This window comes from Perca fluviatilis, chromosome 15 (genome assembly GCF_010015445.1).
Source record: "Perca fluviatilis chromosome 15, GENO_Pfluv_1.0, whole genome shotgun sequence".
Classification (NCBI taxonomy): Eukaryota; Metazoa; Chordata; class Actinopteri; order Perciformes; family Percidae; genus Perca; species Perca fluviatilis.
In genome coordinates, this window is record NC_053126.1 from 14903819 (window position 1) to 14922149 (window position 18331).

The 18331-nt window shown below is 39.9% G+C and overlaps 2 protein-coding genes across 2 annotated transcripts; both read left to right on the forward strand.

Annotated features, from left to right (window-relative positions):
- The first annotated feature begins 4672 nt into the window (after positions 1-4672).
- On the forward strand, positions 4673-10983 carry LOC120575420 (inward rectifier potassium channel 16-like). The gene is made up of 2 exons (XM_039826207.1): positions 4673-4763; positions 9266-10983. The coding sequence occupies exon 2, from the start codon at positions 9292-9294 to the stop codon at positions 10438-10440; it is 1149 nt and encodes a 382-aa protein (XP_039682141.1). The 5' UTR covers positions 4673-4763; positions 9266-9291; the 3' UTR covers positions 10441-10983.
- Positions 10984-14001: 3018 nt separating this feature from the next.
- Positions 14002-16864, forward strand: LOC120575419 (inward rectifier potassium channel 2-like). Its single transcript, XM_039826206.1, has one exon. The coding sequence runs from the start codon at positions 14034-14036 to the stop codon at positions 15348-15350; it is 1317 nt and encodes a 438-aa protein (XP_039682140.1). The 5' UTR covers positions 14002-14033; the 3' UTR covers positions 15351-16864.
- Positions 16865-18331: the final 1467 nt, after the last annotated feature.

Here is an 18331-nt window from a genome sequence, read left to right on the forward strand (position 1 = left end):
GCACATTGACTAACAGCTGTGTGCAATCCTTTTAAGGTTTCAGACTGAAACAACACTTAAATAGGCCTGTCGTTGATATTTAAGCACAACAACACATAGGCACACTAAGACAATATGACCGACCAACAATAGTGTGAGAATAAGATCGCATGTTCAGTGCATCCCTCAGTGATCCTGTGCAAACAGGACACAAGTGCAATTACTCTCACTGTCTGTTTACCTGCCAGCCGAGCATATGTAGCTCCAGCTGCTATTTGTCAATATAGCTTGGCATGCTACTCTGCATTACAATGGGACTGTGGCTGTCATACAGCAGAATGAGCGGAAGCCCCCTGTAATGGAGACACGAGTTAACCTGAAAGTCTCCCAGTCATGGGTGCAGGACAAAGACTGTAGTTTCAGTGCGGTCGAGGGACTGCGTGTCTTCTGCAGAATGGCCATTATACATACACTTTGTTTTGACAGCTGGATGATGAATTCAGTTTATTTTATTTATTTATTTTTACTTTTGACAATATGGCTCATTAGGTTTTATAAAACTAATCTTCATTTATATGACATTCATTTATACTGCCCCCCCCCCCACACACACACACACACACAAACATGTGTATATATACATATAGTATTTACAACTATTACTTTTATTACTTTTTCAATATCACTGCCAATATTTTTAATATCATGCACAACATATTACTTTTGTTATTTAGCTTACTTATTTAAATATAATTATCTTGTCTATTAGGCACTGGTAGTAATTGTTTTTGAGCAATCTCTGGCACACTAATGTCCTTTGGGATTAATAAAGTTCTTGCTTCTTTCTTATATGATGGGGTACACGGTTGTGTCATCTGCAATGATGTAGATGTAACATATTTATAAAACAGAACAAAGAGTGCCATTGTCTCAAGTGTTATTCTCTAATAAAAGTTTACATTACATTACATTTAATTTAGATGACTTATTGGAAGTTGCTTATACATATATATATATATATATATATATATATATATATATATATATATATATATATATATATATATACACTCACCTAAAGAATTATTAGGAACACCTGTTCAATTTCACGTTAATTAAATTATCTAATAAACCAATCACACAACAGCTGCTTCAATGCATTTAGGAGTGTGGTCCAGGTCTAAACAATCTCCTGAACTCCAAACTGAATGTCAGAATGGGAAAGAAAGGTGATCTAAGCAACTTTGAGCGTGGCATGATTTGTTGGTGCCAGATGGGCTGGTCTGAGTATTTCACAATCTGCTCAGTTACTGGGATTTTCACGCACAATAATTTCTAGGGTTTACAAGGAATGGTCTGAAAAAGAAAAAACATCCAGTATGCTGCGGTCCTGGGAGGCGAAAATGCCTTGTTGATGCTAGAGGTCAGAGGAGAATGTGCCGACTGATTCCAGCTGATAGAAGATCAACTTTGACTGAAATAACCACTCGTTACAACCGAGGTATGCAGCAAAGCTTTTGTGAAGCCACAACATGCACAACCTTGAGGCAGATGGGCTACACCAGCAGAAGACCCCACCGGGTGCCACTCCTCTCAACTAAAAATAGGAAAATGAGGCTACAATGTGCACAAGCACACCAAAATTGGACAGTTGAAGACTGGAAAAATGTTGCCTGGTTCTGATGAGTCTCAATTTCTGTTGAGACATTCAGATGGTAAAGTCAGAATTTGGCGTAAACAGAATGAGAACATGGATCCGTCGTGCCTTGTTACCACTGGGAAGGCTGGTGGTGGTGGTGGTGTAATGGTGTGGGGGATCCCTTTTGCCTTCAGAACTGCCTTAATTCTTTGTGTCATTGATTCAACAAGGTGCTGGAAGCATTCTTTAGAAATGTTGGGCCATATTGATAGGACAGGGTCAAACACGGACGGTGTTAGTATGGTGTTCCTAATAATCCTTTAGGTGAGTGTGTATATATATATATATATATACACACACACACATACAGTATGTACATTTTTATAGGTGCCTATGTCATTTCTTTGTTTATTTTGGGTTCCTTTAATTCATAGAAAGTTGGCAAAAATGGACCAAAAACAGTTGGAGGTATTGGAGTGTCTTCAATCAAGTGAAGTTCCTTATGAAAAGGGGATTATTTATTTTATTTTAAACCTTTCATTGACTGTAAAATGGTATGCACTATCTGAGCTGTACAGCCGCTCAGTGATCAGGAAAGCCAATCTGATCACAGAGGACCCCTCTCACCCTCTCCATTACTCCTTCCAGCTATTACCATCAGGCAGACGTTTTAGGGTACCACTGGCCCGAAAAAACACCTACAAGAAATCCTTCATCCCCTCTGCAATAGCCATATTGAACAGCACAAAATGAACACCACAGTCAGCTGATACCATAACACCCCCATTTCTTGTTTTTATATGTCCGTATGAATGTCTCTTTGTGACTGGAGCCTTGTCAAAGACAATTTTCTGTAACCCTTGTGTAACAGACAATAAAGTATTATCTTATCTTATCTTAGGCACTACTTTTCAGTTGTGTCAATATGCATTTTCTGTATTATATAGAATAGAATAGAATGCCTTTTATTGTCTTCATACCCATGTACAACGAGATTGAAGCAACTCCTTTTCCAGTGTCAACATGTACATAAGAGAAATGTAACATAGTAGTGCAAAAGAAAAGGGGGGGGTAAGGTGCACAGTTTTGAGATGCTATATACATATATAAAAATAGAAAGATTAATATGGTTTGTATACAGTGTGATACGCAGTGTGAAATGATATTGCACAGTAATGAAAATGCACAGAATTATCAGTGTTATCAAAAGTATTAAATATTATATATTGCACAGTGGGAAGAAGAAAGTCTGGGGTTGGGGGTAAGACTGTGAAGTCAGCCATGTTCAAAGTGGTTATGGCTTTTGGGAAGAAACTGTTCTTCAATGATGTACAGGGGGTTAGGTCGGTGCTGTTCTTCCTGAAGTCGACAATGATCTCCTTTGTTTTCTTGGTGTTCAGAGCCCGGTTGTTCTCTGAACACCAGGCTGCCAAGTTCAGGACCTCCTCTCTGTAGGCTGCCTCGTCTCCCTTTGAGATGAGTCCGACCACTGTGGCGTCAGAAAACTTGACGATGAGGTTGTTGTTGTGGGTCGGACTGCAGTCGTGGGTATAGAGGGGTCTCAGCACACAGCCCTGTGGGGAGCCGATGCTCAGCGTGCGAGTGGAGGGCCCGTCTGGGGCCGATTGGGGAGAAAGTCCTTTATCCAGGCGAGATGTGAGAGGGGGGAGGCAGATGATTGTATTGAAAGCTGAGCTGTAATCCATTAGAGAAACATGTTCTTTATCTTGAATATGTTGCGTATGTGTCACACCTGATTGGTTTCAAATATGTCAGAAAAACAACAGCCTTCACTGTTTCAAAAGCTCTCCATGCTGCTCAGGCTCAACCTCCTTCTTTGCACCACCTTGTGGGGGAACTGGTGCATGTCTTTCTTTTCTTCTTCTTTTTTTTTGTTTTTAAATCTGGTTCAGGTGTTGTGAAGAAAATACGACAATAGGCTCTCCTCTTTGTCTGTCACCCAGGTTCTAAACACATCTCTGCATTCTTGGTTCATATCTCCAAATCAGTGTCCTCTCACCACATAAATCCCACTGCTATGAAGAAAACTAAGCTGTCCCTCCCAACATGTTGCTGCTATTTTAATATGTTGTTTTTCTGCTGACATCAACTTTTACTTTCATTTTCTAAACAAATATTGTATTGCTTGTATTGTTTATAGTACTGATAATAAGTCATATTATTCAGTTACATTTTCAATTATATATATAATCTATATTTAGCTTAGTTTTTCTGTTTTGTAAATCGTATCTCTTGACACATTGGATGCTGTGTCTTAGTGTGGGACACTAAATCAATACATAAATCACAATACTTTCCTGGACTTTCACAGTTTATGATTTTATTATGTACTGCAGTAAAGGAAGTAATACAATAATCTTTCTGTCTGTGCTTTCACTCATTCGTTATATAGCTGCTGGCTGTAAATCTCAGACTGATGAACTAGGTTATCTCTTAGAGGAATGTCTTTTAACTCTGTCTTCACACATCATCTTAAAAAACCAATACGTAATGAATCAGGAAGGTTTCAAAGGGGAAGGGAGGTCATGTTCTATTTTTAAAAACACAGCGAGGTTTTGCTTGTGTTGTCAACCTATTTACAACAGCTTTGGATGCTCTTATGACTGCAATAAAAGTTAAGTGTGTCCTGGTGGCTCGGCTGTGATCTCTCTTGTCTAATCAGAACCAAATTGAAAGAGCAAATCCTTGTGCCAGAACCTAATGGAGCAAAGGTTAACTTTCTGTCTAACCAATCAAGGAAATTCAAAGGGAATTGATTCAAATATACAGGGCTTTAAAATGACCTATAAATCATCAATATTTCATTTGCCTTTATCATTTTGTGGAATTACGCAATTTCTATTTCGTCATCCAGAAGCAAACAGTTAGAGGACATTTAATTCTTTTGTCCTGAGGAAAATATTCCACAGGTCATTCAGTCTTCCAGATTGTCCAATAAGGTTTCAGACGGAAGGGATAGCTGTGATATCAGAATAAAATGGAACTTTGTCTCAGGGCTAGGCCGGCCCCCAACACTCTGTGACCAACTCAACTTGGAGGTTACTTCCAAGGTGGCAGCAACACATCGTTTAATGCTCGGCAGAACTGATGAGACATCTGACAAACTCTAGTTTCTACTTTGCAAGTAAGTTGATAAATTGAAATATGTGTGCTTTTTTAAAAGACGTATTCAAAGTAATAAACAAGAATTCTGACATAAATAAAGTGGAGCGAACAAAATTTTCTATTAATAATTCTTCAAACGCTTGCAGGATTCTGGTGGTAAGTTTAGTGCCATAGATTTTACTGGTCTAACTGTAAAGAATCTTAAAGTTACTAAATAATTACTAATGCAGCGGAATAGGTACACAATTCCACAGAAAAATACTTGAAAATATGAGCAGGGTCAAGCCAGCCAAAAGGGAAATAATCAACCACAAGTTGCAATAATTAAACATTATAAATTAACTCACTGACAAACAAACATGACAGCAATTATAATTATTATTATTGAGTATTGACATGAACTGAAGAAACGTCATGAAATAAATGAGGGTCATGGTAAAACGTGATTAGTTTTGTTATATTTAGTTGTTTTTTTTCCTATTTTGTTTGTGAATTCATGTTAAATATGGGGAGACATCAACAAGTTTTAGTACATCAACTGCATCAATTGGAATTTTTATAAGCATAAACCCTCATATAACAAAATATAACACAAACTAACTCCTGGAGCTACAATGAGAGGTATACAATTTTTTTTTTTTACAAGAAAACATTGGGTAATTCTGCAGGAATCATGATATTTAATTCAGAACTCTGAGTCAAACGTATTAGTCCAGTGTGCTCTCACATAGCACAGCCTGCAATGTCAGTTCTAGCTAACAAACACACATATACAAATGCTATGTACAGATAAAGCCGATAGAATAATCTTGGAACCACCATACCATAACAACATGGGCTAGTCTTGGAAATATTCCCTACTCGTTTTATAACTCTGTGATACAAGGAGGGAGAGCTGGTGGAGCCCAGTGACCCTTTTTGTCCTGTAACATGTTCTTGTCCTCCTCCATGGACTCAGTGATTTCTGTTTAGAAATCAACTGTCTGAAACACTGAAGACACTGCAGCTTATGAGGCAAGAATTCTTGTTCTTATAAATGCATGTTGACTTGTTAACTTGTTATTTGTCTATGAATTTTCCTCTACTTATTTACAATACCGTCACCACCTGCTGCAACATTATTGTGGCATCACAGTCAATGCAAAATATATTAGTAATTCTACAACACCAGAGATGAAACGTTTGAATTGTGTCTGCTTATTTTGTTTGTTTTATGAACCTTTAATGAAACACACAAAAACTAGAGTGTAACTAGAAGGTTTTTAATTGTTGCAGTTTTGCTCCTAAAGGTCTCGTGCAAGACGGTGCATATTTCCACAATCTTTGACCTGTGTGTTCAATTAATGCTTACCAGTGAACAGGAGCCCATTTAAACTAGTGGATCAACATTTATCTAACTGACAGAACCACTGGGTTTTAAAGACTGCACTTGGCAATTTTGCATGTTTTATACTTAACTATTGAAAAGCCATTTATTCTGAGATAAACATCAGCTACGTGCTATCAAGGTGACTCAATTAAGCAATAAAAAATCAAGATAAAAGTTTGACAGATTGACTAGTGAGTGATGTGACTAAGCATTGTGTGCTCAAAAATAAAGTTGATAGCCTGCCTTTCATCAGTGACAACTCAAGCAGCTGTCAGATTAGTGAATTACAATAAGTCTACAGTGACAACAATGTCCTGACTTTGGTGCATTGTGTGTGTTACTGAAAGGAAGGTGTTGTGGTTAATGTTTGACAATTGAGGAAGCATTTGGAGGTGAAAGCTATTAGAGGTGGTTGAAGGATAATAATTTACCCTCATGGGGACAAAAATAGAGGACGAGGTATTGCTTAATTAATCGAGACAAACTTTCTTTGGACTTGTGGAGTACAGACAGATTATATAAACACTTCATGACAACCATGCGTATGTTATTTTGTCTACACATGTCTTGCATTTTTTTTTCTTCCATAAAATAAGACAGTTTTGGACTTTTGTCAAGAGGCTGTTTATCATTGTTCTGGGTCACATCTGGGAGGCAACAGACTTTGCCAAAACTGAAAAACTAAAGAGATAAGCCAAACTGATTAAAAAGAGGTTCTTCCCTGGGACATTCTCTGACCCAAAGCCTTAGTTAATCTTGTCAGATGGTAATGACCGAATGGGCTAAGATCAATACCTGAACAAAGTCAAGATCAAAGGACTTTTTGTCCTGGTGTACTCATGTGTGGAATAAGTATTTCTTTATTTTTATTATTGTGTCATGCATACAATAAGGACCAGATGCCAAAGTAATGACAAACCCTAAAAAAATAAACCTTATAGTCTTTTTTTGCTAAGCTTTAGAAAAAACAGTCGCCAACTTATACATTTTAAATTTACACAACCACTCCAATTGGTCATCATCCGTGCACCAGAACATTTCAGGATTTTGGACAGACATTTCATGTTAGATCGGTGTTCTTAACTCATCATAATACGGACAATACAGAAGAAAATGTGATTTGTTCTCAACTTCTCCTAGTTCACATAGTTTGCACAATCTTTTATCTTCTTGGATGTTTTTGAATCTACCAACTTCAATATAATGTGGAAAATATAAGGTGTCTCGGGCTCATGTCAATATATCTTGTATGAGAAAACTATATTATTTTTCTTTAACATATTATGTCAAAGTCTACAAATACTAAATGACCTTCAATGATTTGTGACTAAAGGTTGACAATACCAAAATATTTTTGTTTAAACCCAATAAGAACACGAATAGTCATAAAGGCTATTTAGGTTAATGGGTCCAGTGAATACAATGAGTATTAAATTATTCAATTCAACATAAAATGTATTAAGTTGAGAATAATTGCTGTGCATTCAACAAAATAATACAGGCAGTGGGTGTAGCATTCTGAAATCTGGGGACATATTTGGGAAAAAGCTCACAAAATTTTAGTGCGGCATCATGTGACGTACACACATGCTGTGAGGAGAGAGACCAGTTTAGGCAGCTATCAAACCTGTCATGGATAAAGGAGGAAGAAACAGCCATCATCAGTCGGAGGAGCCATCGGCTTTAATTTGGGCCAATTTGACTTGTTGAATCGGCCAGTGGGCACTCAATGACCAATCTGATTGGTGGAGTGCTAGCCCTTGACTAGCGAATCAGTGCACTTATGTTAAAACACTTACCGAAAATGACGAGCGGGATGAGCGTGACAAACGCCCCTCAAAATATGACGAAAATCTTTTTAACTGACCTTTGTCGAGCATAAAAACTGACAGATTCAGCAACTGTATGGCCTATTTCTCGCTTAAAATGTTTTCAGAAACACGTTTCAGTGAACTATTTTCGTAAAATACGAGATCGTATTCCGAACGAGCCGCCATTATGGTCGGCTATGAAATTCGGGAGAAGCCAGACCCATGTGACGCATTCATCATTTCCGGTTTTCATTTTTTGGGCTTTGGTGTATTACGAGGCACTTTTTGGACCGACGGGAGCCAAATGTTCAGTCCGCCTTTGGATTGGTGTGTCAGTTGGGTTGGCATCACACACAACCAACATAATAGGTCAAACTATTCACAATGGAGAGACAGTTAGATAAAAATCCATGCAAATCAATAAAATTGATTGAGATACATCAATTGCCACTTATTTTGCATCAAGAGGTCACAAAGATCACAGTGCTTTTAGCTGGCTGGTACTCTCGGCAGGGACATCAATGTATTCCTGGCTATAGATGAGAAATACATATAGGCTATGTAAAAAAGAACTGAAGCACTATTGTAAAGTACAGTACATTGTACAATTCAAGTTGCTCATCAGCACTCACAAATGCAGGGTGGACTGACAAATCATTATCATTTGCATAAAAATGGTAGAACAGATACATAGAAACAACCAAAATCAAAAATCAATAACGAACAAACTAAATCACTACTTCTTCCAAACAGTAACCAGGCCTAGCCACCATTAACAATATACCAAGCTTATACAATCTGAATCAGTCATCTAAAACAAGCATGAGTACAACTGCTTGAAATTTATATCAATATGATAACCATGGTTTTGGTACTGGGTTTGTTCTGAGCCCTCTTACTGTACCTTATTACTTTAGAAACTTGTACAAACCTATCAAATAATTAAAACTTATGATAAAATGTGTTGTATTGACATTGCATGTTATAATGCCCAGTTTATGGTGAGTTGAATTATTAAATTAATTTCAATTTGTCCTCCCCAATTCTCTGCATGATTGTACGTTGTTATAATGCAGGTGTTTGTAGAGAGCTTTTAGCAAAACTGATGTGAACAGTGTCCAGACTGTAATGGATATTGTGGTAAATAATCAACCAGTAAGAAACTCCTGCTCTTGAAGTCCATTTTTCACACCCAGAGCTCAAGTTATTTGCTGCTGATAGCCCTGAGTGACCTAGGCTGCTTGCTCAAACATGAAGGATTCAGCTCAACAAACTCCTGCCCATTGTAATACAACTGTTATCCTAACATGCATTTCCCATCTCATCTCTGTCTTCCTACAGAAGACTAAAAGGCTGCACTGGTCATAATGAGCACTGAGAGGGGCGAGCTGGTCATCATTGATACCTGCTACACTACAGTCCACACACTGGGCAGGAAAAATGAGGCCAGGCGGCTGCGCTACATGCAGAAAGATGGCAGCTTCCCTGTGGTTTTCCAGAAGGCCCCTGGACAATGGAGCCTGTACCTGATAGACATCTTCACCACTCTTGTGGAGATCCGCTGGAGGGTGATGCTCCTTATCTTTTCCCTCTCTTACATTCTCTCTTGGCTCTTTTTTGGTCTCTGTTATTGGCTCATTGCATATGTACATGGGGACGTTGACGATGCAGAACACACAACATGCGTAGACAATGTGCGTGGCTTTACTGGAGCCTTTATGTATTCAATGGAGACCCAGGCGACTATTGGCTACGGCTTCAGGGGGATGACTGAGAACTGTATCGTGGCCATTATTTTGGTGACGGTTCAAGATGTATTTAGCTGCCTCCTTGACACCATCATCATTGGTATTGTTGTTGCTAAAATGGCATCTGCTCGTAAGAGATCTCAGACGGTTGGTTTTAGCAGCTGTGCAGTGGTCAACCTGCGAGACGGGGTTCTGTGTCTGTCTTGGCGACTTGGGGACTTCAGGGGCAATCACATCCTGGAGGGTGTTGCCAGGGCCATGTTAGTCCGCTATGTGAAACAGCCACTGGGGTCTATTGTGATGTCATACCAGGACCTGCACATCCAGAATCGAGACATTGTGCTCGCCACACCAGTCACCATTATCCACAAGCTGGAGCCTGGCAGTCCCCTCTACCTCCTCGGCCCTGACGACCTGCTGGGGGACAACTTTGAGCTGGTGGTGTCTTTCACCTATACCGGTGACTCTACAGGTATGCTCCACCAGACTCGAACCTCCTACACACCAGCAGACATCCGCTGGGGCCAGCGCTTCCAGGACATGCTGAAACTGGACAAGAGGCACTACAAGGTGGACTACGCTCTGTTCAACGTGACCACGTGGGTGCCGGTGCCCCTGCTCAGTGCAGAGCAGTTTGACAGGAGGGGTCGCCCTGTAGAGGGCAGTCAGTCCCGCGGTCCTCTCTTTGCTTCAAATAAGAGAAACGGACACACTTGCAAAGTGAATCCTGACATCACTGAAGAGGTGATGCAGCAAACCTGCTTGTAGGGTGGACTTGTGATGGACAGTGTGATGAGATGCTCTTGTATATGTTTGAATGTGACATAATGTTTATACGTTTTTTAATGCTTTAGATGAATAAGGATAATAATAATAATACACTAACAGTTAATAAAAGTTTCCCTTGTAAAACTCTGAAACATAGTCAAACACATTATGTGATGCCAGCACTTGTGTGAGTTTATCCTCTTTGTAGCTTGACACCGCCACCTTGTGTTCACTGAGCGCACTCATTATCACTCCAGCACTGGTGATTATTTAGAAAAATCACAGATATCACAATAAAAGTAGGCCCTACTCCACACTACTCTCAGTATATTTGCTTGATTCGTTGACAGAAAAGGAAAAACACGTGACACAAACTCCAATTTTACTTCAAACTAATTTTACAAATCACATGCAGTTTTGTAGCGACTCTGGAGATGCTTTGCACTAAATGTGACACTGACGCTTGTTTCCTGTTAGAACATCATGTTTTCAGCCTCCCTTTGAGAAAAGGGGGTTTGACTCCCCTCTCTAGCACTCTCTATCACAGACAGATGTAAACCCTCCATGTGGGCACTATGGCTCAGCCCAAACAGGCGCTGCAGCTTTCTATTGGCCGCCGCTGACACAGGGGCGGGGACAGGCACACGTGTTTTTAAAGTCTGTCTTTGCAAAGACAAACGTCTTCTTCAGTATTGCTGGAGAGGGTTATGGCAGAATTTGCAGAGCAAGACGGGAAGCTAGGTGAACATAATAACAGAGCATCAAAAATAAAAGGGACGCAGTGTGCATATGTGGCGCATATGGGACTTATTACAACAAGGAAACGGCAAATTTGCACCGCAAGGACCAACAGGTAGGTGTAATAAGCTATTACAAGAGTGATGTGGAGTGAGAAATATAGCTGCACTCTGCAAAATAGTGTATACTGTATAGTCTCACTGCAAAATGCTAAAACTGAAGTCCTGTAACAATATTAAAAATAATAAATGAATTCCGGATTTATTATTATTATTATTATTATTATTATTATTATTATTATTATTAGGCTATTCACATAATCACGCTGCTTTTTCTGCCCTTGGAGATTGCAGGATGTAGACTGGATTATCTGTATTGCTCCCTTTCCTTAATTTGAACTAAACTCTGTAGCACATGATGTCTGTGCATGAGCTGACTTTTATAAAACTATACTAAACCTGTTGAGTAAAAATTATAAATATGACTTTATTACAAATATGTGAAATTAGACTACTGCTTAAAGGCTTCTATTATAAAAATGATAGGTGTTGTAAAAGCTTAAAACAAAAGATGCTGAATGATTGGCCATAGTTATTGATTGGTGTCATCAGCTTTATGTAACCAGTTTCCATCTGCCTCAGCTGTTGGCCCTAATTGAAAACACATGCAAAGCAAACAATCACAGGTTGTGCATCCTTTTGAAGCTGTGGTCTGTCACCACGTACCAACCTGCAGTAATGAGTGTGGTATATATTGAGCAGTTAAAAGCTCAGTGACAAAGAACCTGTTTGCAATGAGAGGAGGAGAGAGGGTGTGTGATGAGCTAAGTGACATCAAAACCACAAAAGTTAGAAATTTGATTCACACTGGGGGTCTACGACCTGTGTCAAAAATGTATTCACTTTTACACAAATGCCTTCTTTCTGATGTTTACATCTCTCTAATGATGTAGTCTGAACTATGTACATTTTAGGCTTTTGTGCTGTCTGGTGTTTGCCTTGATTCATTGCCACAATAGAATAAAAGAGACCCCACTTAAAAAAGTGACTGAATGGCCAGCATTTTCACGAGGCAAGCTGGATCTTATACTTGATAATAATAATAATAATAATAATAATAATAATAATAATAATAATAATAATAATAATAATAATAAGTTTCCTGCTGCAAGTCTTTTCTACCAAGAAAATGTAAATCATTTGTGAAAACATGTACAGCATTTTCAGAATCATATAAAATCACTGAAATCCATTCAACATAAACATCATTTGAGTTGTAAACGAATGGAGCCCCATATTCCGAATAGTGTGCGTGACAGGTTGCTATTTCTAGTCGACCCAGCAGCAGTGACATCATTAGTTGAGAAAAACAAAGATGACGCAGAAGAATTTAGGACCCCGTCCTGCACATCTTATCCCACATGACTTGATGACTTTCAGAGCAGTTTAACACACACGCACACACACAAACACACACACACACACACACACACACACACACACACACACACACACACACACACACACACACACACACACACACACACACACACACACACACAATTAGATAATGGAATTAAACAAAAAAAGGCGCAAGTCAACCAAAAAGTGTCCTTTTTGACATTTGTGCTGCATTTTAAACACTAAATCAAATACATTTTATTTAGAATATTCACTGGAGATGTCCCCTAGACTTTATGGATCTTTACACTTTGACACAATTGTGACCCTCAGTTGGGACCGCTTCAAAACAGGAGTTGGGGATTTATTTTTGGCACTAGCACAGCATGTCTGGCTGACCATGGCCTTTTGTAGCCTGTGGTGTTGCATTTTAATGGACCTCTCAGGCCACACACACCAAGTCAATAGCTTTTCTAATTTAGTTGTCCTCATTGCTCTATTACATATGATGCAAGGTTACTGTTGGTTTCAGAGAAAGAGACCCATCCTCTCTGAAATGCTGGAAGGTTCATTGAATCTTGTTCCATGATGTAGTGGTGCAAACTGTAGTTGTGAATTTGTTTTGCTATGCGTGTGCATGTGTTATTTGAAACTGTGCACTTACCATACCATTAGATGTAATCATTAGTGATCGTGCCGTACTGTTCAAATGCATGCAACAAAACTTTATGCATTGCTTTCTCACTTCTGTCTGTGCAAAATTTAGAGACACATCTGCACAGAGCTGCTACTTTGTTCCAGTGGCTCACTGGATTACCATGAACTTGCTCTGTAATTTGACTCAGATCCCTGGACTGATCTGCCTAATTACAGTTATACTTACATTAAGCAGGGTAAAAATCCTTTCCCACATTATCAGCTATCTAAGTGCTTGAATAATATTGTTTAATCTACTACTTATAATGCATGTACAATGCATTCCCTGTGCTTTCTGACTGCATTGCATACACAATTTGTATATTGTCTGTGTATGCAATGCAGTCAGAAAGCACAGGGAATGCATTGTAAGTAGTAGATTAAACAATGCCGCTAACATTGAGTGTGCTCTGCATTATTTAGACAGCAGGTAACCACATACACTGATCTTTGCTCTGGATCCTTTCAATAGCTTTAAAACAGTTTTTCTCTCTCTGTGTAATTTCCACAGCCCACTTCACTGATGAGGTCCAAAGCAGCCATCAGATAGGAGTGACCTGCCCTCACCAAAAGTGCACAGCACGCCAGCAGAAGCACGGGCCTGCTCTCCCCTGTTCCCTGCAGGATCCAATCCTGTTGTCCACGTTTTCTGCTTGAGTTTGTCCCCGGGATCATTTAAAACTGTTTCTCCAACGCTTCTACCAAAAACTTAGACTGTTTTCCAAAGCAGAATCGGCCCAGCCCTCCCAGGCGGAAGTAATGGGGAGTGTGCGAAGCCACCGTTACAGCATTGTGTCCTCTGAAGAAGACGGCATGAAGCTGGCCACTATTGCCGTTCCGAATGGCTACGGAAACGGCAATGTCAACAAGGTGCACACACAGCGCAAACATCAGAGCCGCTTCGTCAGGAAGGATGGCCACTGCAATGTGCAGTTTATCAATATGAGTGAGAAAGGCCAGCGGTACCTGGCAGATATCTTCACCACCTGCGTGGACATCCGCTGGCGCTGGATGCTGCTCGTATTCTGCCTTTCCTTCCTGCTGTCATGGTTGTTTTTTGGCTTTGTCTTCTGGGTAGTGGCCCTCTGTTACGGAGACTTAGAGAATGAGACTCAGATGTGTGTTTCCAATGTAGACAGCTTCACCGCTGCCTTCTTGTTTTCAGTGGAGACCCAAACCACTATTGGCTATGGTTATCGCTATGTGACGGAGGAGTGCCCCGTTGCCGTCTTTGTGGTCGTCTTCCAAAGCATTGTGGGCTGCATCATCGATGCTTTCATTATCGGTGCTGTCATGGCCAAGATGGCCAAGCCCAAAAAGAGGAACGAGACCCTGGTGTTTAGCCATTATGCTGCAGTGGCCATGAGGGATGGTAAACTTTGCCTGATGTGGCGTGTGGGGAACCTCAGGAAGAGTCACCTGGTGGAGGCCCATGTGAGGGCCCAGCTACTCAAGTCTCGCACCACCGCCGAGGGAGAGTTCATACCTCTAGATCAGGTAGACATTGACGTAGGCTTCGATAGTGGCATTGACAGAATCTTCCTGGTGTCTCCAATCACCATTGTGCATGAGATTGATGAGGACAGCCCGTTCTATGAGATGAGCAAACAGGAGTTGGAGACGTCAGAGTTTGAGATCGTGGTGATTCTAGAGGGCATGGTGGAGGCTACAGCCATGACCACTCAGTGTCGGAGCTCCTACGTGGCCAGCGAGATCCTCTGGGGCTACCGCTTTGAGCCGGTGCTCTTTGAAGAAAAGAACTACTACAAAGTGGACTACTCTCGCTTTGAAAACACGTATGAGGTACCCAGCACACCCAACTGTAGTGCCAGGGAACTAGCCGAGAAGAAATCCAGCGCAGCCAGCTCGAGGAACTCCTTTTGCTACGAGAACGAAGTGGCTCTCGAAAAAGTCGAGATGGAGGAGGAGTTTGAGGAGGAGGAAAACAGGGAGGTGAGGGGTGTTGAGACCGGTGCACTCGAGGACACAAACACAGATGTGGTGTCAGAGTCTGAATGCAATGTGGATTCTTTGCCTTTAGAATCAAGGCCTTTGACAGCAGAATCACAAATATGAATGCAGGGATAAAAGAAGGGTTAAAAACTACTTCAGTGTATGTTAAAACTATTACATTTGATCCTGTTGTTTATAATGCATGACAGTTTGTGAAAAAATGTGATTTGAGTATGAAGTTCTCTCTGCAGACGCTCACGCACAAGACACCATGGGAATCCAGACATGATATATTTTTTATGGTGATAAATGAACTGGTTGCATGGAGCTATAGAGATAAAATGAGTTGGATGCCTTCACTTACACACTGTGCAGTCTGCCCTGCTTATTTAGTAGAATAGCCAATTGGGTTCTGAAATAATTCTTGTTTCCTAGAAAAATACAGTCTCTAATTTATTTAAGTGCATACTCCCAGTTTGCACATTTTGCATTGAACATCCTGGGAATAATAGGTATTTTTTTAGGCCTAAACATCCTATAAGGTTGTAAATGGCTAAAATAAGTATTTACTACATTTAAAAAAAAGAGATTTGTTTTGAAATGCTGACCGCGTTTGAACTTCAAGAATCTTGTTTTAAATACTACTAAAAACATTTTGACCAGTTAAACAACCTGCACAAAGGCTACTGTTTGTTAATGAGCTGGTCTCTTAGCAAAGTATATTTACTGTCCTCTTCAGTGTGGTGGTCTTGGTGTGGCTTGCCTCGCACAGATTATGAGCACAAGTACATTGTGCTCCACAGGCCCATCATTGTCTATGTATAGCATCTTTTGCAACGTGTGCCTTAACAAAAGTCTCAGTTCCGGTGGAGGCACACACTGCAATAGATGTTACAGGAAGAAGGGGATTCCCTGTGCACTATACTGCCACTCCTTGCTGGTATTCATGTTCTAATGGTCAGTGGTAGAATGTGACAGGAAGCTCAACCCTGAGCCAAGGTTATGAATGTTGATGATAAGTGCTGCTAAGTTACATTTTGTATGTTTAGAGGGAAACCCACTAGCCAAAATGTATTATTTGTCTTTTGAAGTATCCATTTTGAATATTGCAAATGCAGCCTATAATGTTGTTTATAGATATAGACGAGCATGATTCTGTCAGTGTGTTTTCCAAAGCTTTAGTGCACTTTTTTCCTCACCAGAGAATTTGTTATTTCTGAACGAACCCTTGCTTTCTTAAGATCACGTCTGATTGATATTTCAGTCACACAATGTAGCACACTTGACTTCAGTCTTACACAAGATTGAGCTTTAATGTTTTTTAACTGTAATTGTGACACATTCATGCTTGGATCAGTGGAAGCCAGGACACTGTACTGCTTCTAGTAAGTATTATTTAAACTAATTTTTAAAAACATTTTACATTTAAACATTTGATCTGTTCTCACATTGACACTTCTCCTGTCTTAGGTCTTTATTTTTCTACCAGGGTCATCTTCCCACCTTCCTGCACAAACCAGAGACTGTACAGATTTTTTTTTTAATCTTTTGTAAATTATAATGCAAATACTGTATATTGATATTGCAATTGGTGAAAAAAGTTTGTCCTTTTTTCAATAAAAATGTGATAACAAAAACATTATGAAGTTGCATTGATTATAAACCACATATCAGTTTCAGCAGACGATACTGTGTGCGTATGAGCTTTTAACTTATTAACAATGATAAGCCATCCTTCTGTGTTGCATCCGCAGTCTACTGTGCAAGAATTTTCCAAGGATTTGCATTTTGACCCAAAATGTGTGACATCTGGAGGCCGGCTCGACTGTTTTAGCTGTGCTCCTCTAATTTGGAGCTGCGGCCCAAATTCCAGGCTGCTGTCAGAGCTCACACCATCACTTACTATTATTCACCAAACTGACTCATTCTAGTTCTGTGAAAGCCCACAGAGACTCCATGCTATATCAGTCAGCTCCACTGGAAGTCATTTTTAGTGACGGCGATGGAAAGAACGCCTCATTCGCTTCTCCCAATCTCTTTCAGTAAACTGTGGAAAATAAGTGTATTTGCACCACTAGGTGTCTTGAGGAATGGTGGCAATGTGTAGAATTAGCAGGAGTATTTACTGTAGAATTCATATTCCTCAAAGCCACAAAAGTCAAACATCATCTGTCCTGATGTTTATAAATCCAAATATGCTCACTTTTCTTTTGTTGATTTTCAATAGAAATGATAACTTAAAGGTGATCTGTCTTCAAAACCACATATTGCATAATACACCAGCATTGTGTGATCACCCACAAGCTCCTCTAATGCACAAAACACTGTTAAACAACATATATGATCGATATGGTTGTTTCAGAGATGAGTGGGTAGGTTTGCAATATGACATATTTGTCAGCAAATTTAGGGTCCATCTACAGCTGCATTCTGCCAGCATGAGACGTAGTCGAGGGATCTATTGATCAGACACATCCGCAGGGAGGCAGTGAGCCGATTTGATTTGGTTCTACATAGGAAGTGTGTGCTGCCTAAGGGTTTTTTCCACATTAGCCAATGAAACTGCCACAAAGCTCCGGCTTAGAGTGAAAATGGGGACTCTCCCTTTTCTGTTTAATAAAAGAAATTTCAATTAATTGTCACCAAGTCAGTCTGTCATTGCCTAATTGTTAAAGCTGAAGATTTTCTTTTTTGCAGTGAGGTACGTTACATGAAAAAGTTAGCATATAGTTCCACCTACACTTTCAAAAAAAACTCAGCAACATCACACCTAAACTCCTGGAGCCTCTGAGGTGTTGTTTAACTGAACAAGCTGGTCAGTCTGTGCCGGGTGCACTATGTAAAAGAAATTGACGGCCAGCGTTGGCCAGAAAGCTCCTGTCGATGATGCTGATGACGTATTTCTGGCGAATTACCCTGAACCGGCGTATTACCAACAGGCTGATCAGCTTGACCTTCAGATCAGATGGATAAATATAAACATAATCAATTCATCAGCAGAGCAAAGAAACACATAGTTTTGTTTTATGCTAATAATAAGGTCACAGTTTCAGCATTTTGGATGGAAAAACATGTAGGCAAGTGGACATATTCCATGCTCCAGA

Coding starts and splice junctions, on each gene's coding strand:
- LOC120575420 (XM_039826207.1), top strand. CDS start 9,292: ATGAGCACTGAGAGGGGCGAGCTGGTCATCATTGATACCTGCTACACT.
- LOC120575419 (XM_039826206.1), top strand. CDS start 14,034: ATGGGGAGTGTGCGAAGCCACCGTTACAGCATTGTGTCCTCTGAAGAA.